This window comes from Terrapene carolina, unplaced genomic scaffold (genome assembly GCF_002925995.2).
Source record: "Terrapene carolina triunguis isolate 2854851 unplaced genomic scaffold, T_m_triunguis-2.0 Scaffold192, whole genome shotgun sequence".
Classification (NCBI taxonomy): Eukaryota; Metazoa; Chordata; order Testudines; family Emydidae; genus Terrapene; species Terrapene triunguis.
Genome location: NW_020664543.1, coordinates 19,359,215 through 19,385,272, shown reverse-complemented (window position 1 = coordinate 19,385,272; position 26,058 = coordinate 19,359,215). Strand labels below are relative to the sequence as shown.

The following is a 26,058-nucleotide window of genomic DNA, read 5'->3' as shown; positions in this document are numbered from 1 at the left end:
AGGGTCAAAAAGAATTTGAGTTTTCCCTTCCGTGAATTGAGGTTCTAAGGTATATTAGATGTAACATACCTATGTTACTCAACTTTAAAAAGCTGAATTTCAAATATTTATTGGGTTTAAACAATATTAATTGCCACAATGGACAACAACTGTTTTGGTTTCAAATTTCTTACCTGTACAACTGACGACTGCAAAGCTGCAATAAAACAGATGAAAACATTTGATTTATAAATTGAGCCTTTTCCCCTCAGCCTAATGTGATTCTTGTGTAATACGTATTATGTAACAAAAGTGTTTCTTTAGGACTTGGGAATTCAAAGGCATAATTTGAAAAAAAAAATGTTGGTATTCTTTCACAGAACTAATTTTCAAAAAAATATAAACTTTAGAGATCTAGTCAGAATTCATACTCAAGGCAAACAAATATAGTTCTTTATTACCATCATTCCACAATCTGTTTGCTTCTGTATTTACACTGGCAGCTAGGTGCACTTTTTTGAAACATCTGCTTTCAAAAATTTGGTCCTTTTAAATAAAGACTCTACATTGCAGAGTTTGAAAGAATACAGAAAAAAACCTCTGCTCCAAAGAGCTTACAAGGGACAAGTGGAAACAGAAGGTGTGCACAAGAAAACAATACTAGACAGCATGACAGGCTGTGGTCTCATCACACCAGCTGCCTAACCACTGCCAAGTTTTTCGTAGGCATCACAGCAAAGAGAATTTTAAGGAGGGATCAGAAGGAGGACAATGAGGTAGCTTTATGGATGTTTATGGGCAGTAATTCCTATGCATGAGGGGCAGCATACGAGAAGGTACAAAGGTGTTTGTTTGAAAATTTAATACGCAGGCAATGAAGGCTGGCCGGAGGTAGGAGTTGACACCTCAAAGCATATAAAAGATGATAGACAGCATGTAATTAGGCTGTGAAATGTCCTTAAAGTAAAAACAAGCAGCTTACATTTGATGCAATGGAGAAAGGGTAGCAAGAGGAGTGATGAAAAGAGAGGGTGAAAGCGATGAGCCAGGAAAGTGATTTTTGAGGGAGCATTTCGAATGGATGTAGGTGGGACAAAATTACATTTGTCAGGGCCAGGGAAGAAAATGTTGCAAGATGATGAGAGCCTGGATTACATTAAAGCTGTGTGGATGGACAGAAAAGGACATATCCCAGAGTGTTATACAGAAAGAATCTGCAACATTGAGAGACAGCCTGGATATGAGAATCTAGAGAGAGGCCTACACTGAAGATCAAAAAAGGAGGGCCGGGGGAGGGCTTGCAGGGAAGATTAGGAGATCTATTTGCCATGCTGAGCTTGAGCTAGTGGCTGGACATCCACAAGGAGATATCAAAAAGTCAGTCCAAGATTTTAGTCTGGAACAGAAAGAGACAGGTCCAGAATAGATGTAGAACTGTGAGTTGTCCTATGAATGATAGCTGAATGTATTTGCGAAGGAGATAACCCAAAAACAAGGTGTAGCAAGAGAAGAGAAGTAGACCAAGGGCAGTGCCCTGTGGAACTCCCACAGAAAGTTGGAGAGCAGATGAGGAGGATCCTCTGAAGAAGATGCTGGAGGAGTAATTAGAGAGGTAAGAGAAGAACCAGGAAAAAAGTGAGTCCCGGAAGCAAGGGAGGATAAGATTTCAAGAGGAGGAGTGTGGTTGATTATGTCAAAGCAGTTGACAGGTTAAAGAAAAGTAAGTCATTAGAGACTTTGGTAACACTCATTTTAATTAAATGCAAGGGACAGAAACCAGATTTGGAGAGGGTCTAAGAAGGAAGTGGAAGAAAAGAACTCATTCAGTGAGTTTAAGGAAGAAGGTAGATGGGGCAATAGTTGCAGAGTCAAATGGGGTCACTGGTGGGTTTTCCATAAAAGATGGGAGAGACTAAAGCATGCTTGTGTTGTGAGGGGAAAGAATGACTAGAGAGTGAGAGATTAAAGAGAAGGGCAAGGAAGGGGATGAGAGTGGGTGCAAGGGAGGTGAGGCGATCGGATGGGGTTACTGGAGTAAATGGAGGGGGTTGAGGAGGAGAGCAAATAAGAAACAAGAGAGAAGAATTGTTGGAGAGGAAGGGCAGGAGGTGAGATGGAAGGGAGAAGTTCATGTGGTATTTTGCAGATTTTCTTACTGAAGAAGTGAGAATCCGTGCAGAGAGAGAAGTGGGGGCAGAAGGGTGCCAGGGTGCAAGGAGGGAATCAAAGGTGGTGAAATGGCAGCTGAGATTTCAAATATGGGATTCAATTAGAATAAAGAAGTAGAGTTGCTTAACTAGGAAGATGGCAGAAGTCAAAGTGGAGAGAACAAATCTGTAGTGAAGTCAGCCAGCATGATCACAGGATTCCCACCAGACACACTCAGCAGCGAGAGAGCAGAAGCGGAAGAAAAGGATGTCAGGAGGAGGCCAAACATATGCAGGATTTGGGGGAAATTTTTTAAAAGGAAAAAAAAAACACCTTTCAGCATCCTTTGTATAAAAATGAAACAACACACTTAAGATTCCAACAGCTATTTATACTTGGCACAAACCTCCAAATGGATCTGCTTAAGTCCCTCCAACGATTTTTCATTGAAATAATTCGTAACTGATCTGCAATGTTACAAAATGATTTTAAGTCCAAACATGGCAATTTCCTGAACTTATATTCAGAAACAGCCTCGCCTTAACAGACATATGTTGTACTTTTAAAGTGACAGAAAAAACTTAAAAGTTTATGACTAAGTGATTCTCGGAACAAATGTGTAACATTCATTCATGTTCATTAAACAGGTTTAGGAAACATACAAACAGCCTATTTTCCTACAAGCACTTAGAAGTATTATTTCTGCAGAATTATAAAATAACATTTTTGTAACAGAATAAGGCTATATGTAATGACATAATTCTAACATTTTTCCAATTTGTTTTTACCTTTAGGCAATAGCATTTTTGCATTCCCACTATTGTAATACTTAAATTGCCTGCCTCAATTTCTAGTTTCTAGTACTACAATTGCCAAATGACAATTTCTCTAGATTTTCACTTTAGTTACAGACCATGAGACAGGTTTCTCAGAATCTCTGAGTAGAAAGCATACTCCTCCAGAAAGAGGATTTTTTTCCACTCACCAGCCACGTCCCATTTTCATTGGTGGCAAACATAAGCCAGCTCAAGACTGATAGTTTTGCTTACTCTTTTAATTCCTATTATTTTATTTAATTCATCCAAATTCACTACCTTTAATAGATTTTCTTACAAAACATACTTAGCTTCAATGTACAATCATTACATTAATAAAATAATTACATTAAGTACCACTGTTATACTGCTGACATGCACAAGTACTTTTCGTAACAGTACGTCTGAACAACTTCAGGAGTCAAAAAAGCAGACCTATTTACTACCTAGTTATGTCTTGTTCCCCTTCTTAAATTCAGCTCCCCTGGGATACAAGAGTTAGGTTGGATATCAGAGCTTCGGAAGAAATGAGACAAACTAAACAAACAAAATTCTGTAAATACATTTGATTAATAAACACCTTAAAAATTTTACAGAATTTTGTTTCTTTACTTTTATTCAGCTTTACATTCAAAGGCCTAACTATCTGCTCTTTGATCTTGTGTAATTATTTATACCTATCAGTACAGAGTAAATTTAAAATGCTACTACTAGTGTGAGTGAGTGGCAAATTACAATTTAGTAGTGTTTTACAATCATTTTGCACAGGTGTACACAACACCACCCATTCCAGTGAAGGTTGGAGAGAGAATAAGTAACTTCACCAACTAATTTATGGCAATCATGCTGGATACATATGCTAAATTTAATATCTATAAACTGCATTTCTGGACCAAAATTAAATAAGTGAAAAATTACATTAATCCAACTCAAATAGCAATGTGAGGGATTATTTGTCTCACAGCAAAGGAGGAAAGATGCTTCATTCAGTAGTAGTCTGGCAAACTGTCGTGGTTAAACCACACTTTTGACAATGTCTTCTCTATTCTTGCTTGAGAGTGACAACAGGTGGTCTCACTTTCATGATTACTCATGGATTTAGATCTGAGGTATATAACCTTATCAAGTAAAGTGTGAAGGCTTGGCAGCACTGATGAAAACAAATCACAACAGAAGAGAAGTTCTCTAAGATGGAGATTTTCATAATTATACTGGAGAGGTCTCTGAAAGATTATACATTAGAAAGAAACATGATAATTTAGATAATGTCTTTATACCTATTATTCTCTGCTGCTAGTTTGTACAGTGCATGGGTGATCTCAGCACAGGCAAGAATGGCCCCATGGCGAGTGTGTAAATCTGTGCCCACTGCTAATGGTAGCAGTCTTGGCAAAACTGCAAGAAATGAGATAAAAAATAGTAATTACATATAAACACTTCTGTCTAGAAATTAATGTGGAAAAATCATTTCTAGAAAAGTCATCTTCCCCAGAGCTGTATCTTAGAGAGATATAGAGCAAAAACATTTTCAGATCCCTAAATCTGAAAATCAGTTTTAAAAATGGGAATAAGATTTTCCTGTGTTATCAAAATACACCAAGAATTTCCATTTCCACAGTTAGATTTTTCAGTTTGGTGTAACAAAAATGGTTCCCCGCCCAAAGACACACTATGAGCAAATACTTCCTTTAGTTCTCTCTTAGCCACATATTAAATGCGATGTATTTCATTTTATCTACCCTAACCACACATGTTGGAAAGATTTATAGAAATCTGTAGCTTGCTAGCTGCTACATGTGCTAGTTGAGATATCTTTGGATTTCAAGATGCTCTCAGTCATTTCTTGATTTTTTTAGTTTATGCATAAAGTAGTTTTTCAGTTGCTTTGTTGTTTTAAACATTAGTCACTTTACATTTTGGAATGGCTTAAAGCTGAACTTGAAAATTCTGCTGCCTTTTCCCCTCCCCATTTCCTAAATGTCACTGTAATTCATGAAAAGAAAGTTTTAACACCATCAGAATTACAGCACTACTATACCCAGTTGTGGGGAAAATCTTGCTTAATCTCTTATTAAGCCATATTAACTTGTATTTTGTTTAAGTCTTGTTTTGTTGGTATGTTTTTGCTATGTGACCAGAGACGCTTGATATGGGGTGCTATATAAAACACAGATATATTGCTACTTACCCACATTTGTCATATACTCAGGGACTTGTGGAGTGAGGTTATGCAGAGCCTTGGTTGACAGTTCTCGAATAACACTGTGGAGATTAAAGAAAGTTTTTTGTTTAGCTTCCATAAATCACTGTAGTATCAGTTACTGACTGCTGCTCTTCATACCAAAAGCAGTTACATATTATGACCCCAATCAGATCTGCACAGACCAATCCCTGCACAGCACAGAATCCTGCTGAATTCAATAGGCTCCATACAGGCCTAGAGGTATACCCTTGTTTCAGGGCTTATTTCAGTACCTCAAGCTTCCTCTATCTTTTTGCGTGTGAGAGAATTTAACATTTTTCCAGTGAAGAAATGTATTTGTGTTATTAAATGGAGGAATGAAAAATGAATCAGTTTCATATATATTGTTTGAATTATATATATTGGGACACTCTTCAGTAGATACTGTATCCCACACTAGCCCACACACACACACTAAAAGACCCTCAGAGGGCACAAAAGGATAGAAATGTTGACTAAACTATAGGCCACACAATTATGTAAGAAACAAACATGCTCTGAGAAACCATGTTAAAGAAATCCACAGGTGCCTTCCACAGATAATGAGAAATGTTTTACCTTCATTTTTAACGCTGTTATTCTCCCTTGCTGATTACTACTCTTAATTCAGGGAGAGTCAAACTACCTTTTATACAGAATACTGTCTAAATTAATTTTTTCTTAAGAGTAAGGAAATCAGAAATAAAAAAGAAAAACATTTTGTTGCTGCAGATGTTTTGCGTCATGGTCTAGCAAAAGAAAAGGATAATTGTGGTCCCGGAGCAGCAAGACCATAGTTACAGCTTTTTAAATTTAAGTTTACAGGTACCTCATTCTTACTTCAAGTGTTGTTGGTTTTTATTTCTTTTTTTAAAAAAGAAAGACTATTGAAAAACCTAGTAAGTAAGCTTAGACTCATTTTAAAATATGTATATCTAACAGCTCACAAACTCAATAAGATTAATCACAAAAGCTCTGTGTAACATATATATTATTAAATATACATTTTCACCACATCGCGCAATACCAATAATTATTACAAGTTGATGAATGGTGAGGGGGAAGTCAAAGGAAATCCAACATACACCAGACATGTACAAACTATTATGGCTTCACTTATGTGTGTCATTCTACTTGCAAAAGAACATTTAGCAGATTGTTTTGTGCAATCATTCTAGACGAATAAACACTTGAGTTTGTTTGTTTTTTAAACATAATAGGTCAAATATTGGAAATCTTAATTAAAAAAATCATCCATTGGCTCCAAGTATCAAAGGTTCTGTAACAATCAACATATTTTGTGCAACCTATTTTTAAAAATACTACTTTACATGGAAATTAATCAACTAGTTTACATCTCAGAATTGGTTTAGACTGGGATTTCAAAAGGAGCCTAGAAGAGTTACGTGCCCAACTCCAATTGAAAATCCTTAGGCTTTTCTTAAAGATCAAGCCTTAAAATACACCCTCACAATTCTCTAACAGAAGATTCTTCTTATTCTACTTCTAACATTTCTTGATTCTGCAACACTTACAACACAGTGAAATTACAACAGAAAGGACAAACTTCTGAATTCTGAGTGTCCTACACAGACACATGTATGAACATTTAATCAATGTGAACTTAAAACAAAACTGTGACTAAGACAATAAGTCTCACAAAGAGATAAATGGGTGCTTTGTTTTTTTCCCCTTCATTTCTCCATGCCAAAATGAGAGATTTTAAGGAGAACACTGTTTAGCATTCCTGAATGTAAATTACCATTAAAAAATGTTTCTGATACTTAATTCAAATATCCAATCCAGTTGAGAGTTGTCATGTAAAAAAGCACGGCTACAGTGTATGACTGTCTATTTCCACACCACAAATAAAGACACCACTCAATGTTACGGAATATGGCATTTTCCCAAACACTAGTGGCCCAAACCAGGCAGCCTGCAGTTAGCTCTTGGCTACATGAATAAAAACTTACTGCTGAAAGAGACAAAGAGAGAGGAAAAGCAAAACAAATATGGATGGTAGCACCTCAGGGCTCATCCCAGATCTTCCAGGAACATCATCATGAGCAATAATAATAGTTTATAGTAGTGTTTCATCACATTTGTGTATACGTACGCATTTCAATCTTCATGCAACAATGCAACATTTATCTTCACGTATTAAGTCTACTTAATTAATGATAATTATATGGTGATGACGTTTACACTCAGATGTACTATGTAATGTATTAAATAATGATGCGTTTTATTCATCTCCTAAAACTAGGTTTAAATGTCACGAAAACTAAAAACATGTTTTAAGTGAAGCTTTCCAACAGTGGGGAAGTGTCCACATCCACCTCCCTGCTGTTGAAAAAATCGAAAGTGTTGGAATAATTTCATTATGTCCACGCAATCCATGATGTCTTTACAGAGGGGCCAAATTTGAGTGCTGCTGTGACTCCATGAGTAAGTGGGAGTGCTCTTCATGCCCCGCTAGAAAGTTTTGAGGCCCCTCCCCACATTGAGAACCACTGAGGTAAGCCATTGCCTGCCCAATCAAATACATTAGCAATTCTAATATGTTAACATTTCTTTTTTTTAAATGTTATCATTCATGGAGAAGAGTTATTACAAATTTCCAAGATTAAAAAGGAGCACAAATCTGCTAATACTTTTAAAAACAGTTTTCAAAGGGGCCTGTTTTATTTAAAAAATAATTACCATAAATATGATTTTTAAAAGTTCTAAGGAATATGATTCAGACCCTTAATCCCTGATTCAGGAAAATATAACTAGCATTTGTAAGCCCCAGCACAATGGAATCTGATCCTGATCGAGGCTTCTAGTTCCTACCACAATACAGATAAGAACAAATAGACAACAACCACCCTCTCCCTTTAAAGAAAGATAACTAAAGAGTTCCGAAAAGTAAAATTTACAGAATATTTGACTTCCAGATAATATAAGTTACATGTTTGAAACATACCCATCCCAATGGTTGATCTTCATGTTAACCAGGTGGTCAATCATTGATTGTGTATACTCAGGAAAACTAGCAATGTACACACTGAAAAAGAAATAAGTACATCCATATATAAAAGAGTACAGAATGTATATCAGTTTGAATTTTGGCATATACAGTAGAACCTCAGAGTTATGAACACCTCAGGAATGGAGGTTGTTCGTAACGCAAATATTCATAACTGAACAAAATGCTATGGTTGTTCTTTCAAAAGTTTACAGTTTGAACATTGACTTAATACGGCTTTGAAATTTTACTATGCAGAAGAAAAATGCTGCTTTTAACCATCTTCATTTAAATGAAACAAGCACAGAAACAGTTTCATTACCTTGTCAATTTAAAAAAAAAATCCCTTTATTTTTTTAAGCAGTTTACGTTTAGCACAGTAAAGTATAGTACTGGTGCTGCCTGATTACATATTTCCAGTCCCAAATGAGGTGTGTGGTTGACTGGTCAGTTGGTAACTCTGGTGTTCGTAACTCTGAGCTTCTACTGTACTGCTTTGAAGATTTTGACCCAATTGCTTTTAATGCAATAAACAAAAAATCCTTCAAAATGTACTACCTATTTGTCTATTTAAAGGGGTGCATAAAAACATGATATTCCATATTATGTAAAATTCATTATGTTAATATTTACAACACTTTTGTAAAATATTTTGAGATTATCAGTGAAAACCATTGTATACACATATAAAGAATTATATGATCAATAAATACTAGAAAAAATAAACTGCTTATAGATTTTACTGTTTAAATCAAATGATTAATATTTCTACATTTATAATTATTTACAAGATTAGATTGGGGAAAAGTGCTTTTTTTGCAAGTATATAGTACAGTATTATTATACTATATTGGCATAGTGTGTGCATCATCCCCCTCTAGTGCTGGTGTACATGGAGGACAGTCTATTATTACTATGAGTTACTCCATTAGCTCAAGTGACCGAGATCTGTGCAGTGGATCTAAAGGTTCCAACTCTACTGCTGACCCACATAGGTGTCAAAAAAGCAAACTGAAAACACGAACTCCATCATGTGGCATCATGTTGACACCCACATACCTCTACACCTCTTCAGGTCTGTCCACCTCCCCATTCCCGTTCCACTGGTTTCAGTCCCAGTCCTTTGCCCAGTCAATTCCAGTTCCCCAAGCTCCTCATCTGACCACCCTACCTACGGAATCCCATTCTCCAATCCCTGTTCCCCTACCTGGCTACCAGTCTCCTTGCCCAGCCATTCCCAACCTCCCATTGCCCAGTCCCACTCTCCCTGACCAGCCAGGCCCCATCTCCTTGTTCAGACAATCTCAGTCTTTCCATCTCAGCCTCCTTGCCTAGCCAGTCTCAGACTCCAGTCTATCCCAACACCCAGTTCAGATCCAGCATGACCTGCATTTCACAGCTGCAACTGCTCACTCCTGGGCTGGAACACACCCAATGCTGACAAAATGTTTGGGGAATTAGCTGCTAAAATCTAAGTCTTTACTGAATATGTACGAGGTGTGATTTTGTAAAGGCTTAAAACTTGGCCATATTTGGGCAGATTTTCACTGGAATGGCAAAAGGTACATCTCTGATACAAAGCCCCACCCCTCCCCCGGCCAAATTTTAAGTGCCTGCTCTAAAGCATAGGTACATTAAGAGCTTCTCAAAGACAAAGTCGCCAGATTTTTTTAAATGGACAAAACACCGTTTTTCATTGTTCTCAGAAATGGCCGAAGCATTACTACTGAAATTAGACATTCAGCATAGAAAATTTCAGCCCAAATAGTTAAGTTTAGCAAAGTTATAAGAAACTGAAAACTGGGTCTTTATTGGAAGTGTTGGGCAACTTTAATAATATGCAGGGCTACCAGCCCATCTAATAATATAGTAAAAATTATAATGTGGCAATATCCATACAACTTTGTATATATGCTATTGTACCTCTGAAATATGCCTTCATTAATGAAAATAGTCAAATGCAGAAAATTATTTCTATCAGTTCAAAGGCATAGAACAATAAACATCCAGAGTCAGAACTTTATTAATGCTGTGATTGCCAAAAGGAAGCTATGTACAGACTTTTACACCTAGACACAGTCCTTTTATAGTTAATGGGAATCTATGCAGGCATAAGAGTCATGTGACAGACCTCTGGGAAGGGCTGAGATTCTAAATCAGAACTATGGACTCTGTACACCATGTTACTGCTTTTTAAAACTACCTAAGCAATTATACCTAAGCAATCAAGGAGACAGGCCCTGTCAGAGAGGTCCAATTCTTCCATCCATAACGTAATGGTACATATTTTCTATATAGACAATTTAATATATACCTATCCCCTTGTGTTTTGATGCCATTCACACAAAGAATTAAGGAACTAATGAAGTATTGTCCCAATTAATTACAGCTCAGATGGGATGACAAACACACTTCATGAACAAAAACTTGATTAAGAATAGTGAATATGGTTTCAAGGAATCACACTTTAGTAACTAGGTGAAATTCCTTTTAAAGTGATCAGTGCAGCAGCAATTAAGGAAAGAAAAGCGCAGCCATAGGATCTAGAGTGAGCTGTGAAATACTTTATCATCAGCTTGGTAAGCAGGCAAAATAAAGACGGACTTTTTAATTTAGAATATTTTTGCCCTTAAGCAAAAGAAACATTTTTAACACCTATGTGTAACATCACACTGAAAGTCACAATGAAAAAAAGAGAGCTGAACCAGAGAGCTTGGAAGAAAAGACAACAGCATAGGCATTAACAAAATAAAACAAAAAGTGAAGAGAAACATACTTCTCGCTACCCCCAAGCCAGAAAAATCTACTATTTCTTTTAAGGCTGTGTACATTTTTAAAGTTTAAAAGTAGTAGGCCATATGCTCTGCAGGTGCAAATTGGTGCAGTTCCACAGACTTCAGAGAATATGACCAACTGCATTTCCCTAGTTTGGTTTGGTTGAAGATAGGCTAGTTGGGGGATATAAGCAATGTGTAAAAAAAGGATGTGGACTAGGGAAAGGAAAGAGTAAGCATAAGGTGGGAATTATGTACAAATACAAAGAAAGATCAGTTAAATCGGGGGGGAGGGATAGCTCAGTGGTTTGAGCATTGGCCTGCTAAACCCAGGGTTGTGAGTTCAATCCTTGAGGGGGCCACTCAGGGATCTGGGGCAAAATCAGTACTTGGTCCTGCTAGTGAAGGCAGGGGGCTGGACTTGATGACCTATCAAGGTCCCTTCCAGTTCTAGGAGATAGGATATCTCCATTAATTATTATTATTATTATAAATGTAAACAAAACAAAACACTATATAGCCCAAGCAAAGGGAATAGGATCACAGTAAGATGACTGGAAAACATTTAGCCTGTTGTTCTGCCTTGTGGGAATTAAAAAGCAGGTACGTGTACAGAGAGTGCCGTTTCCCCATTTGTTTTCCTAGCATTTGGTCTGTAGCTCTATACTGTCTGAGTGGGCACGACGCCCCATTGTTATATCTGTTATATTTTTTAATGCATAATTCCTTGCATGATGTGTGCAACAGCCATTCTTTTTCACCTCCCCTTACTCAGATGCAACAGGAGACTGAAACAGAGAGGGGGGAAATACAGGGTGGCCAAAACTGCAACATGCTTCTGACTTTAAGATGGCACTCCATATAATGTAACAGTAAAGAGAAGTGTAGTCACAGAGATAAGGGAATACTTAAATCATTATGCTGCTAGCTGAGTAGGCTCAAGTCAAGATACAGTGCACATAGCAGAGCAACACATCCTGAAGCAAACAAAAAAAATATGCTCAATATAAAGAAGTTAATTGTCTACACTGCAACATGAGCCCAGGCTCAAGCATAGCCCCACTTGCGTCTACACTGCAATTGCACTAACCCAGGGCTTGGACCCAGGGTCCCAGGACCCTGCAGGGCTGGAAGGTCTGAACTTGAGTTAAGCCAGGATGTAGGGTCCAAGCCCTACTGCTTTGCAGTGTAGATGCAGCCCCACTTGACTTGAGTCCCGGGAGTCAGCCGGGAAAAATCCCACACTTCCATGGGAAAAGTTCCTTAGTCCTCTCTATCCCAACAATCTGCAATCCACTCTATTGAAAACGAAATCCACCCTCACTCTGCGAATGGCAGCAGCTCTGGTCAGCATTAACCCATTCTCTTCTGATCACCAATCCACAAGCACACTATCATAGAGCCTCCTGGGTTTGCAGTGGAGAGCGAACCGACCAAGTCTTTTGCTAAGCAAGTTACTTCAAATTTCCTGTAACATCAGGGCGGGCAGCAAAGTTTTCCCACGGTACACCAGGGTCCTAGGACTAGAGCAACCACATTTGGGGGCTGGGGACAAAGGGGATGAGGCGCTAGCGAATCTGGGATATGGTTACTATAACTCAGGTCTGTGTATTGCAGCATGGAGGCCAGAGCCCTAGGTTCAAATACAGGTTAGAAAAGTCTTAATGTAGGATTAAAATACAATGTAGACGCGCAAGCCCAGGGCTCCCTAACATGGGTCAGCTGACTCAAGTCCACTAACCCTGGGCTTACATTGCAGTGTAGACATACCCTGAATCTTGCTACGCTCTTGGTCTTGATACCTTCTGGCAGTAAGCTCCACAAATTAAGTTTGTATTGGGAAATTAATATTTCCTTGTATCAGTTTTAAATGTGTTTTCTGTTTCACTGAATGTCCCCTTACTCTTGTATTAGGAGAAGATTAATAGGAGACCCTCTCTAATCCATCTCCTCTCTAAACTAAACAGTCCTGGTCTTTCAATCTCACTTCACAAGGAAGTCTCTGTGCTACCAGTCATTTTTATCACCTGACTTTGAAACCCCTCTATTTCTGTGCTAGCAGTTTTTTACATGGGTTACAAGAATTGAACATAGTATTCCAGCTAAAGAGACACCATTTATTTACAACAGCATTTTAATTATTTAAATATTATTCTCTGTCCAATTCTTTATACAGCCTACACAACAACATTTTGTTTGCTTTTTCAACTACTGCTGCACATTGAGTCAAGATTTTCAATGAGCTGTCCATCATGATGCACTGGTCTTTATCATTAGTGTTTACAGTTAATATAGAAATTATGGCTTGTCTATATGGCAAGCTACTGCACAGCAAGCCACCATGTAAATCTAGAGTACCAGCTTGCTGCACAGTAATCTCCTATGTGGACACTTCTACAGCACAGTGAAAGTCTCGGAATTCAGCTTAGAGTACTGTGCTTTGAAGTAGTAGCACACTAAGCCACAGTCCAGGACTTTCACTGCACTAAAGCAGTGTCCACACAGGACACTACTACACAAGAAGCTGGTGCGTTGTAGATTCACACACCTGGCTTCCTCACAGTAACTTTCCACGTAGACAAGACCTCAGCAATGATACAAGTAGTTCAAATTACTCCTTTCAATGGGCATTACCTTGCATATGTCAGCAATGAAATTTATTCTCCCATCATGCTGCCCGTGCACCTGCAAATTTTACCACTTTGCTTGTTACCCCCTTTTACTGATCATTAATTAACACTGAAGAACATCAGACATAGTTTAGAACCTTGGGCCACCTCACTCAAACTTTTGCCATGTTCCGAACATAATCTGTGTTCACAGATAGGAATAAGAAAAATTAGTTTTCTTTTTATTAAAAAAGATAATATAAGGTAATACAACATAAAATAAGGTGATAAATCTCTATTAAATGAAGCAGGCACTTTAAGTGTAGGAAAACTAATGCATGGGAACTTACCTTATATTAAGGAAACAATTAACTCTGTTACCAACAGCAAAATAATCAGCTGCAGTCACAATGTCAATGCCATGTGGAAAAGTCCCCTATCAATATTAATAGAAGAGAAAAAATTATAATGACTGATCAAATTTTGTACTAATGGTCAACAACAGTTTAAAATATCACCTATACCAACAGGCACCACCTATACACACTAATTCCTGATTTTGTGGAAAGTATATCTACACAAAAGAGATATCTGATGTGCTGAACAGTTGACTCCACTTAAAAGAGGATGGCCAAGAGCTAGAGTAAACAATAGCAGGCAGTAAATTTAGTAATATTAAAGTATCATTTGAAATGATTAATTTAAAATGTTTTTAAAATATATTTTGGTGTGGGTCCTCAAGTTTGGATGCTTCATATTTGCATTTTTCTAGCTCATTGCCATGTTCCTTAAAAGTGCCATAATACGGCTTTGGATACGTGGCCAATTTCAATGGAAACCATGTGTGTATCCGAAGTCAGAATAGAGCCGTAATTGTTTGTAGATTCACTTTGAAGGTGAAGGGTCTGCACCAGTATGTGGATTCATAATGTTTGTTTCCTTTGTTTTGTTACTCATCTTTTTCACACCATGTGTATCTATCTAGACCTATACCTCTAGCTACACTCAGAACGATACAGACATTGTAACAAGATGCCCACCACTTTATAATTTAAAATTTCTCCCGTAAACAACACTGTATATCTCATATTTATCTACTTTCCCAGAAATAGGTTTATCATCTTAATCTTGCACCGTAATGGCATCCAATTTATCCATCACTGACCAACCAAGTATTTCAGACACCACTTCCATTTGGCCTTGGAGAAGTTTCCTTGCCCCAAGTCACTCCCTTTGCCACCTGCATTCATTATAATTTGCTTTCATGGTAGCCTCTTCAGATTGTCTCTGATGGACAGAAATAGTTTGTTTTCAGGAGGATACAGTAAACTTCTTAAATAGTAAATTATAATGGAAAAGCTAACAGCATTACTTATTGTGGACCTACCTATTAACACTGCTATAAGAAATAAAGTCCCTCCATCTTCATACTGTATAAACTTCATGTGTTAAGAACGTGCTAAACTTTTTACAACACATTATTCTTAAGATACCACCCAAAATGATTCTATTACAGCAAATTTAGTAACTTACGATGTGATCTAGGTTTCATGGCTAAGATAACACAGTGGAGAAAATATCATACAGTGACACAGAGCAGTGATATCACACAGATCAATGCATAACTTCTTAGGATTTCTATCAAACTGGAAATGCCATAGGTTTACTAAGTATAATCTGCATCAATTAGGATGCACAGTAAATAAATTCATATCAAAATGTGTTTTTGCTGAAATTATTTTTAGAAAAATGGTAGGACTGGAATATCCAATAACACAGAAAGTCTCTTAAACTTCTTCATCTCTGTAAAAGGATTTATTTAAAAAAAAAAATCAAAGGTGGTATTAGAAATTAGGAACAATGGGCTCAATGCTGTGAGGCACTGACTGCCTCGACAACGAACTAAACATCCTCAATTCCTGTGTCATCAATTGGAATTGAGGGGACTGCTTATCAGAGTCATGCCTAATTCCAGAAATCTAATTAACTACACCTTCCATTATAATGAAGTGGTCACAGAGGCAGTGAGCATTATTAGAGGGAGTAGATATTTACATTTAAGACAAATTTCATTATAAACAAGAGCTTTTCCTTCAATTACACCTCTACCCCGATATAACGCTGTCCTCGGGAGCCAAAATCTTACCGCGTTATAGGTGAAACCGCGTTATATTGAACCGACGGAGTGCGCAGCCGTGCCCCTCCGCCCTCCGAGCACTGCTTTACCGCGTTATATTCAAATTCATATTGTATCAGGTCACGTTATATTGGCGTAGAGGTGTACTTGTTCCACACTAGCAATATTGTTACTATTACAGAAAATAATGTTGTATAAATCTTGTATATACAGACATACACACATACTATATGTTGTCTATATACACATCACACAAATATTATAAAGTTTTACATATAAGCAGAATCAGGTTTTCAGATCATATGAAAGGAACAACACCCAGTATGGACTGTGTAGGAGGGGACAGGTGGAAAGAAAATCACCACATATAAAAAAAGTAAGAGTTATTTACTAGTCTCTGTTTATATATATTTCATGATGTGTTTATCCTTAACTAAAGAAAGTTTTCACAGAACCCAGCAATTTTTCAACAAATTTAATTCCACAGCAGCAATCACACTTCTGATTGTGCTATACAAATGTATTATTGCTCTTTTCAGAAGACACTCATAACATATGATCATGCATGCAGTCGTCAGCTGTAAATTCACCGCCAGTCATGTCTAATTGCTCATACATAGCTCAGATATTCAGAATTTTGATTGGCTGACCCCGATTTCATTTAGTATCATGTTTTGATACAAAGTTATATTTCCTGATGGAGGAGATAGCATGGCCTATTTGACCCATAATTAAGGGCAAACAAACTAGCCAATAACCAAACACACTACACCCAGTTACAAAAGGGATAGGACACATGATATGTAAACAATGAATGCTGTGCAGGAGTACAGGTTCTGGGAAAACTGGAGAATTTCTTTGGTTTACCTTCTCCACTGGGGCTACAGGAATGCAAAATAATCTAGAAAGTGTCCATTCTGTCAAAGGATTTTTAAAAAGTGCACTTCAATATTAAAATTAATTTTGTTTAAAAAAGTGCTACTTTGATTTATTCTTAAATATATTCTGGGACTTTTTAAAGAAAAAAAACCTTTCACCTACATGGAATCTTTAAATCCACCGTAACAGTGAACAGCAACATATTTGCTGTGGCACGGACACATATACTTCTCTTACCTCCAGGATAGGACACATTACAGAGCTGATGTAGTCAGGAACAAGAAAGCAACAAAACAGCACTTTTTTTCCCTCATCTAATTACTAAAAGTATTAGTGCTTTGGATGGAGAATAAGTACTTTACTTCCCGCCTACTCAGAGAAAGGATGTCTGTTGCATCATATTATACAGAGATAAAGAGATATAATGGGTGTATCTGATGGTTTGAAGTAGCCATTCTCCTAGGCAGCAAGAAATGGTTCACTACTCCTCCCACAGGAAGAAGGTGAGTCACGGATATTGTTCCATTTCACTGTCAGGTCTGTGCCATGCTAATTTACTATTTTGTTGTAGATCCCTTCAGAAAATGCCAGAACATATGCAGTATCTGTTGTCTATCTGTGCATTAGCTAAATCTGTAATGAGTTCAAATGCAGACCTTATGTATCAACATACACCTGGCAATGACCTTTTTTGCCTATAGATTAATTTGGGATTGAACCTCTTTGACTGACGTATAAACAACCCTATAAATCTTTCATTGAATGAAAATGTATGGCCAAATATTCATTCAATTTGCCCACATCTTTAAAAACCAAAGAAACAATGCTAAGATTTGCAATGGGAACTCTTATTTTCTGGATGTGGCATACATGTAAAATGCATAAACTCTCATAGGGGAAATTGAAACTGGTTTAGTAAATTTAGTACTACGGACATGAGAGTGTCAGATAGTGTAAGCTTGTGTATAGTTCTCTTGACCTCCCTAGTAAAAGGGTGGAATAAAGTTGACATTTTCAGAAAAAGAAGAGCATAAATGAATACTTAACCCACAGGCCATTCTACAACAAATTGCGTGGATATGTGGTTCTATCTGTTCAGCCGAAGTCTGTTATAATGTATTGAAAACATCTAGATCTGATAGAGAATATCCTGAAATCTCGATATTATGGACAAGGCAAAAATAATTTTAGCCATTTATACAATCACTTCCATTATAAAATAAGTATGCATAATCAAAATTATCATCTCACCAAGACAAGTATGTATTTTCTTAGCTTCAGGTGTTGACAGTTCATACACTTTTTTTTTTTTTTTTTTTTTAAGCAGCACAGTCATCCAAAGTTTGTTGGAATTGCCTGGATACTTTTGAGAAGTCATTTAAACGAACCTGACTCATTCATATATATGCAGGGCTGGCTTAAAACCTGCATCATCTTTGGGCTGCACCCCATCTGGTATAAGCTGAAATCATAGGGAGGTGTTTTATTGCTTTATCCAGTACCACATGACGTGGAGGCAGTGTGAACTGCTCTGCAATGACTAGACACTCTGGAGAATCAAGGAAATCAGGATGTCCTCCTGTTTTACCTCAGCCCTAGTTGGGCCACCATCACAAAAGATACCAACCCTTGAAGCTTTCCTCCACTATTATCCTAACTTCATCCTGAAACACACATCAGTTCTGGACACATTCCTTATTGCCTCCCTCCCATCACTAGGGGAGTGAACACCCAGCTGGTGTGACAGAGAATTTGGGGCAGCTGGAGTGCAGAAAGCCTAACACTGAAAACTGACATTAGAATAGGGGCCTTTTGAATAAGAACATAAGAATGACCATACTAGGTTAGATCAGTAATTGATCTAGCCCAGTATCCTGTCTTCCAACAGTAGCTCGTGTCACACGGGTTTGCCGCCCTGACTATACTGGCTAATAGTCACTGATGAACCTATCCTCCATGAAATTATCTATTTCTTTGCTGAACCTAGTTATACTTTTGTCCTTCACAACATCCCTTGGCAACAAGTTCCACAGGTTGACTATGAGTTGTGTGAAGAAGTACTTCCTAACGTGTGATTTAAACCTGCTGCTGCCTATTAATTTAATTGCGTGACTCCTGGTTCTTGTGTTATGTGAAGGAGAAATAACACTTCCTTATTCACTTTCTTCACACCATTCATGATTTTACAGACTTCTATCATATCTCCCTTTAACTGTCTCTTTTCTAAGCTAAACAGTCCCAGTCTTTTTAATCTTTCCTCATATGGAAGCTGCTCCATACCCCTAATTATTTTGTTGCTCCTCTCTGTACTTTTTTCAATTCTAATATATCTTTTTTGCGATAGGGTGACCAGAACTGCACACAGTATAATATGTGTAATAAGGATTTATGTAGTGTCATTATGACATTTTCTCTCTTATCTATCCCTTTCCTAATGGTTCTTAAATTACCTTTTTTATTATTATTATTGCCGCTGCACACAGCGGATGTTTTCAGGGAACTAGCCACAATGACTCCAAGATATCTTTCTTGTGTGGTAGCAGTAATTTTAGAACCTATCATTTTTTTATGTAAAGTTGGGATTATGTTTTCCAATGTGCATTGCTTTGCATTTATCAACACTGAATTGCATCTACCATTTTGTTGCCTAGTCACCCAGAGTTGTAAGATCCTTTTGTAACTCTTTGCAGTCAGCTTTGGACTTAACTATTTTGAGTAATTCTGTAACGCCTGCAAACTTTATCACATCACTGTTTGCCCCCTCCCACTTTTAAAAGCAATGGGCCCATGGCCCCCTGCCCCCACCCCTATTTCTGATGAAAGCCAATGAAGGCAAGATGAGACCATCATTAGCTACATGTTGTTTTGACCTTAATACAGCAGCCAACACATACCCAGTACAGTATCACATTTACACAAACTATAAGGCCTCTTTACACTGCCAAAGTGGCATAAAAGAATCTTAGTAAAATGAGAATCAAGATAACACCATGCAATGAGGAAATACCATACCAATGAACACTCCAGATAATCTTAACAAGATACTGGAAATGTGATATGGTGAGAATGCAGAGTGCCAGGAGTATATTGGCACTACAACATAGTTTAAAATCAGGTTTTTAAGCTTCTGCGCTTCTTTACCTACATGACATCACTAACACCTATATTAGTGTATGGAACACAGCTTCCTGCTCTGCTGTATGTGTCAGTGATGTCAGCTCGTAGAGGAGAAAAAAAACATCATGAGTGCCTGAACACAGACTCCTGCAGATAAGAAGCTTCTCAGATCACCTTAAATGTCCTTGTTTGTTTTTTATACGTCATGCACCTGATTTGCAATCTCAAAGATTTTGTTAATGTATTTACACTATTTTAGCACTGTAAATGGGAAATAACTGCATGGCTAATTTTTTTCTTTCTTCTAGAAACCTTAGCAGTTAGTGTATTCAGCACATAGATGAAGATGTTTTTAGTTAGTAGTTTTCAACCTGGGGTCAATGGACCCCTGGGGCAGTGTTTCCTCTAATTTTTTCCATCCATGTGTGGAATGAATTTTGTTATGTGCACCATATCGAGATAATGTGCGGATGTTCGCCACCAGTAGAAACCAAAAACTTAGATATAATATATATTTTTAAGAAGTTATCATAGGGATAATTACTCCAGCCAGGAGAGGTTGGGCATTTTAGAACTCACTACTCAAAGAATTAAATTTAAGCGTAAGAGAGAAATAAAAATTATAAAATGCATAGACCAGTCAAAAAACTAAAATAACACACTTTGAAAGAAGTATCAAGAAGTTACAACAACAATAATACAAATATGTGTAGGGAGGTGAGTGTGAAAGACAGAGTGAATGAGTGAGAGAGTGTGTGTGTGTGAGTGTGAGTGTGAGTGTGAGTGAGAAACGCTGCCCTTTTAAGTAGATCAGCATGTTCAGACACAACAGCAACTGCCAGAAAGCTTCCTCTGTCCTGAGCCCTGTTGTGTACCCCACCCTGCTCTGTGGAGATGGGGTACAGGGGCAGGGGGCAAGTGGGACACGCTGACATCAGTGTCCCCCTCCACACCCCAACTCTGCACAGCAAGCAGGAGGCTCCCAGGAGCAGCATGGCAGTTGGGGGAAGGACACCTGAAGTGCTACACCTGAAGCGCGTGGCACTTGATAGCCTGCTTGGCGGCCACCCAGCCGCGCAGCTTAGAGGGAACTTAGCCCTGCGGGTCCGCAGACTATGTCTAAGATTTCCAATGGGGTCTGTCCATTCAAAATTTTTTAGGGGTCCGCAAATGAGAAAAGGTTGAAAAACCACTGTTCTAAGTCTTTTATGCCGTGAAATATCTGCCTCCCAAGTGACATGGAAATAAAGCAGACTTTTCTACTTGAGCAACTCATACTTCTTCAAAACTAACCAATTTCTTGGAAAATTCAGATTATGGTTTGAGAAAAAGCATGACCTACCGGACAAAGCACAGGACCAGAAGTGAGGACACATGAGTTCTAGTCCTAGCTATGCGATCAAATTGTTGTGAGGCCTTGTGTAGTTCACTTAACTTACCTTAATGCAAGTTAATGCATCTTGTGTGACTTTACATCAAGGTTTTGCTTTTTAGAAGCAACTTGCTAAAAGGCTTCTTCTGGAACTAATGTCCTAAAAGCTCATAATTAAGTTTAAAGGGGAAAAAAGTACATGAGAACCTGTGGTTCAAATGAAGAAAATATGTTACATGATTGTTTTGAAACAATGTTCCCCGAATTTGGTTGTTCTTTTACTCATTTGGTTTTAGGAGTTACATGTTACAATGTACATATAAGAAGTCTGTTTAATGAAGAATCAGAAAAGTTACTATACCTGTCTTCCAACATTCTCCTGGAAGGCAGCCTAAAGAACAGAGAGAACAAACATACAAAAATGAGTCAGTTTGCTTTTTGATAAACACCAGAGGATGAATTCAAAACAAACACACAGCAATATAAATGACCCATGGCTTTACTTTTTAAAATAAAGTCAGCTTTGTTAGTTGAATAAGCCCTCAAGGGTTGGTTGGTTTTTTTTTGGGGGGTGGGGGAGGGTGTCACTGATGCTTTATGTTCCAATACTCTTTCAAATCTGTCTGTTGCATGACAACAGATTAAGAATGCAAGTTGACTAAAACAATCACAGCCATAAGAGTAGCCTTTGATTCCTAAGACAAGGCTTCACAGTACAATCAAAAGTCAGTGCCCTTTGCCAAAAGGAATCAGGATAGCTCTGTCTTGTTTAGCTGCTTTAGGAAAGTTTCAGATATCTTCCGTAAAGAATCTTAGGCTATGTCTACACTACAGATCTTGCAGCGGCACAGCTCTATGCCAATGGTAGAGAGCTCTCTCATTGGCATAATTAAACCACCCCCAACGAGCAGCCGTAGCTATGTTGGCAGGAGAGCACCTCCCGCCAACATAGCGCTGTCCGCACCAACCTTTTTGTCGATAAAACTTATGTTGGTCACGGAAATTGTTTTTTTTTGTTCTTTTTCCTCCCACACTCTTGACTGACAACAGTTTTACTGACAAAACAGCTAGTGTAGACATAGCCTTAGATAATATCACGGTTATAATGCCATATTTATGTGATGTATAGGCTTGGAAGGATTCGTTTTATCAGTATATGTTGGTAAATGTCAGTTTCACCAAACACACACAAACCAACAAAAATTTCCATCCATAATAATCGAATTTTACAGATAGACAAAGAAAGAAAAATTATGCTTGAGAACTTAGAATTTGATTTAAGGATATTTACTAGGTATATTTTGACATGTGATGTTGGCAATTTGTGTTTTAACAGTTATAAAGGTTTAATTCTTTTAATCGCAACATCAACTGTCATTAAGTAATTGTCTGACCCCCTCATTGCCTGACAGACACCCCATAATTTTTCATAACTGTGAAAATTTAACTAGATATAAATAGAAAAAAATGCTTAAAAATAAACCAATATTATCCATCAAAATTATAAAAAATAAAAATCTAATTCTGCCAAGCTTAGTTAAATACAATACTTAGAGGCTGTTGAGAGCAGCATGATTGGGATCCTACTGCTTTAGCTGTTTATTCTTGAGTACTGAACACTGATATTTGAAACATTCAGGTGTGAAAGCATGTTAAAATATCAGTCTCTGAGCTTGTAAAACTTGAAGGTATCTTAATTGATGTACACTCCTTATGCCTGGCAATAAACAGATCATAAAGAAAATAGAATACATATAATTAAAGCACTACATATATACAGTGGAACCCCGCTATAACGCGATCATTGGGGTCCAAAAAATTCAATCGCCGTAAATGCAGGGTCACGTTATAGCAGGGTTCCACTATATTTGTGTTCAGTTTGCAGCAGAGTGTGCGCCCTGGCTAGCGGGAGGGAGGGAGCGGGGGGAGAGAGAGAAGAGGGGCGGCCAACAGGGCTGGCTTTAGGCCGATTCGCCCCGGCGGCAGTCGTCTTCGGGGGCCCCACTCCCCTGGCCAGAGCACTGGCCGGAGTGCGGCAGCCCTGCAACGCCGGCCGGAGCGCGGCAGCCCCGCACTCCCAGCCGGACCGCGGCAGCCCCGCCCCCGGCCGGACCTCCGGCCAGACCGCAGCAGCCCCGCAACGCCGGCCGGACCGCGGCAGCCCCGCGACGCCGGCCGGACCGCGGCAGCCCCGCTCTCCCGGCTGGATCGCTGGCCGGAGTGCGGCAGCCTCGCAGCCCCGCCCCGCTCTCCCGGCCGGACCGTAGCAGCCCCACTCTCCTGGCCGGACCGCCCGCCGCAGCCGCGGGGGCGGGCTGGAGCCGGCCCTGCCGGGGACAGAGGTGAGAACCCCAGGGGCCCGCCGGGGCTGCAAGGAGAGTCGCTCCTGCTGCAGACGCCGGGGCATGGATCCCAAACGCCCCGCGCCCGCCGGACTCGCCCCGCGCCCGCTGCAGCCACCGGGGCCAGACTCGCCCCGCGTTATAACCGAATTCACGTTATTGCGGGGCGCGTTATAGCGGGGTTCCCCTGTATCTGCATCAATGCAGCATATAGTTCCCCACATAATATTTACTTTTTCCAGTATCTTCCCCCCACTCCCTACCCACTAGTATGGAGTAGCACTGTCCCTGATATATACTACATAAAAATTTTAAAATTGCTTTTTTTAAAGGGGCAATTTTGTTTTAAAAGCAAGAAGTACAAATACTGGTAAAGGTTTTCTAAATTGTTCACCAAAAAGTAAGTATCACTATTATCTGGATACTAATAACTTCTCACTCATTTATGTAATAACCCTATGTTTACAAAATTTCTGGGAAGAGACAGCAGCAGCCAGCTGACAACTGATGTCCAACACAATGGGAAATTTTGGCCAAGAACACTGGGGTAAAAATCCTATTCTTATCAAAAATACCGTGGGATCTTTGGATTGCCACATAGATAGAGAGCACTTGTTTGTAAGTTTCCTTCCAAAAGAAACACAGAGTAAATACTCAACTCTGGAAAAATGAAAGTTTGAGTTGGCTTGCTTGGATCTGAACCTGTTACTCCTGGGGGAATTCTGTGTCAAAAAATTAAAAATTTTGCACACAATATTTTAAAATTCTGCAAAAATCTGCATATATAATTTGTGAAATAATGCAATATAACATGCCAGTTTCAATTATTTTGGTAATTTATTTCAAAATATCTTTTAGCAAGTATGTCTGGAACAAAAAAGATTCCCCCAGGAGTAGAAAGTTAAAGGAACCTCCCCCGACAACACAATTTCTGTTTCTCTGTTATGCTTTTGTTGGGTGCCTGTCTGGGTGTGTCACACGTGCCAGCTGGACACATCTTGGGGGGAAATTCTGGGCTATAGTGCTGCCTGACATCTTCGCACAACTGCATGTTGTAGCCCTAATACTGACAAGCTTCTTCCACCCTCAACCTCTCCTCCAGTAGGGATGTAAATATTGTTTTAAAAAGTGAACTGTTTAAACGATTAAAATTATATCATTTAACTGTTTAATCACTGGGGCCGGGGCCACTCCGGCCAGCCCGGGGCTGGTATCCCTCTGACTGGCTGGCTGCCGGCCGGTGAGGCTGGGGTTAATGGTTAGGGTGGTTAACTGGCAAGACTAATGCTTACCGGTTAACCCAGGGGTAGGCAACCTATGGCACGGGTGCCGAAGGCGGCACGCGAGCTGATTTTCAGTGGCACTCACACTGCCTGGGTCCTGGCCACTGGTCCGGGGCCTCTGCATTTTATTTAATTTTAAAAGAAGCTTCTTAAACATTTTAAAAACCTTATTTACTTTACATACAACAATAGTTTAGTTATATATTATAGACTTATAGAAAGAGACCTTCTAAGAACGTTAAAATCTATTACTGGCACGCGAAACCTTAAATTAGAGTGAATGAATGAAGACTCGGCACACTACTTCTGAAAGGTTGCCGACCCCTGGATTAACCTGTAAACCATTTACTATTTTACATCCCTATCCTCCAGCATACCCCTATGCCATGACCTGCAAGGAGGTCCTCAGAAGACAACCGACAGTGGCCTCTCTCAGTGCCTGAATCAGGGTAATTCTTCCTGGTCAGATACAGGGCTTTTATAGGGCTCCTTTACACACTGCTGAGGCCCTTTTCCCTGGCATAAAGGGGCTGCAACAGGATATGGCTCTCACCCTTAATGCCTATACCCCTAAGGTGACTCAGCAATTCAATCACTCACCAGCTGCATTCTGATTAGTTTAGGAAGTGTTTTAATCAAGTAAGTGACCAGATTATCCATAAATATACAGGACCAAATTCAGTAATAACAGAGTTTGGACATCTGTATTTTTAAGCTCTACAGAATTGATTTCAGACTGGCTGAAGTTTTTTTGTTTTATTTATAAAATATCTGCAATTAACAGCCAACCAGCATTCTGACTGTCTGGATAAGTCTCCATTCAGTGTAATATACTGTAGTATAACCATAAACTAGTCATTAATGGAAAGAGGAATTTTACACTGAATATAACACGTTAGCCAGATAGCTATTATAAGTGAAGCCTTTACAGAATAACCATCCTTAATGTACTGTACATTTTTACATTCTGCTATTGTTTTACTTTTGCATTTTCTATATCAGTTTAAAAAACAACATGCAGATGAAAATCTAAACAGAATTCGCTAAAGTAAACATGGTAGAAACATCATTCGTCTAACAAAGTAAAATATGCCTTCTATAATGAATAAATTGGTTTCATTAAATATATTAATTAGGTAACCTGAAAAGAAATGCCCTCAACAAAAGATAATTTAGTAAGAGACTACTAAACTTCATAAATGACTTATTAAGGACCAGTTCTGCCTTCAGGTAAACATGCACAATTCCCACTGACTTCAAAAAGTTTTCTTTTCATATTTCTTAGTCTAGGTGTTAGCATTAAGAGTTTTTATTGTTCAATGAAACAATCTAACATTTCAGTCCAACAGCCTTTGAAAAAATGTATGTTTCA

General features: G+C 38.6%; 1 protein-coding gene across 2 annotated transcripts in view; it reads right to left on the bottom strand.

Moving 5' to 3' along the window:
• Positions 1–26,058, bottom strand: part of TBCD (tubulin folding cofactor D) — a 256,774-nt gene that overhangs the window by 102,190 nt on the left and 128,526 nt on the right. For both annotated transcript variants that reach the window (XM_024217615.3, XM_026654436.1), the window contains exons 17-23: positions 21,423–21,452; positions 13,907–13,992; positions 8,132–8,212; positions 5,131–5,204; positions 4,220–4,337; positions 2,534–2,594; positions 174–196 (exon numbers count right to left, since the gene is read on the bottom strand). In XM_024217615.3, the coding sequence (XP_024073383.2) occupies positions 174–196; positions 2,534–2,594; positions 4,220–4,337; positions 5,131–5,204; positions 8,132–8,212; positions 13,907–13,992; positions 21,423–21,452 (473 nt within the window). The remainder of the gene's footprint in view (positions 1–173; positions 197–2,533; positions 2,595–4,219; positions 4,338–5,130; positions 5,205–8,131; positions 8,213–13,906; positions 13,993–21,422; positions 21,453–26,058) is intronic.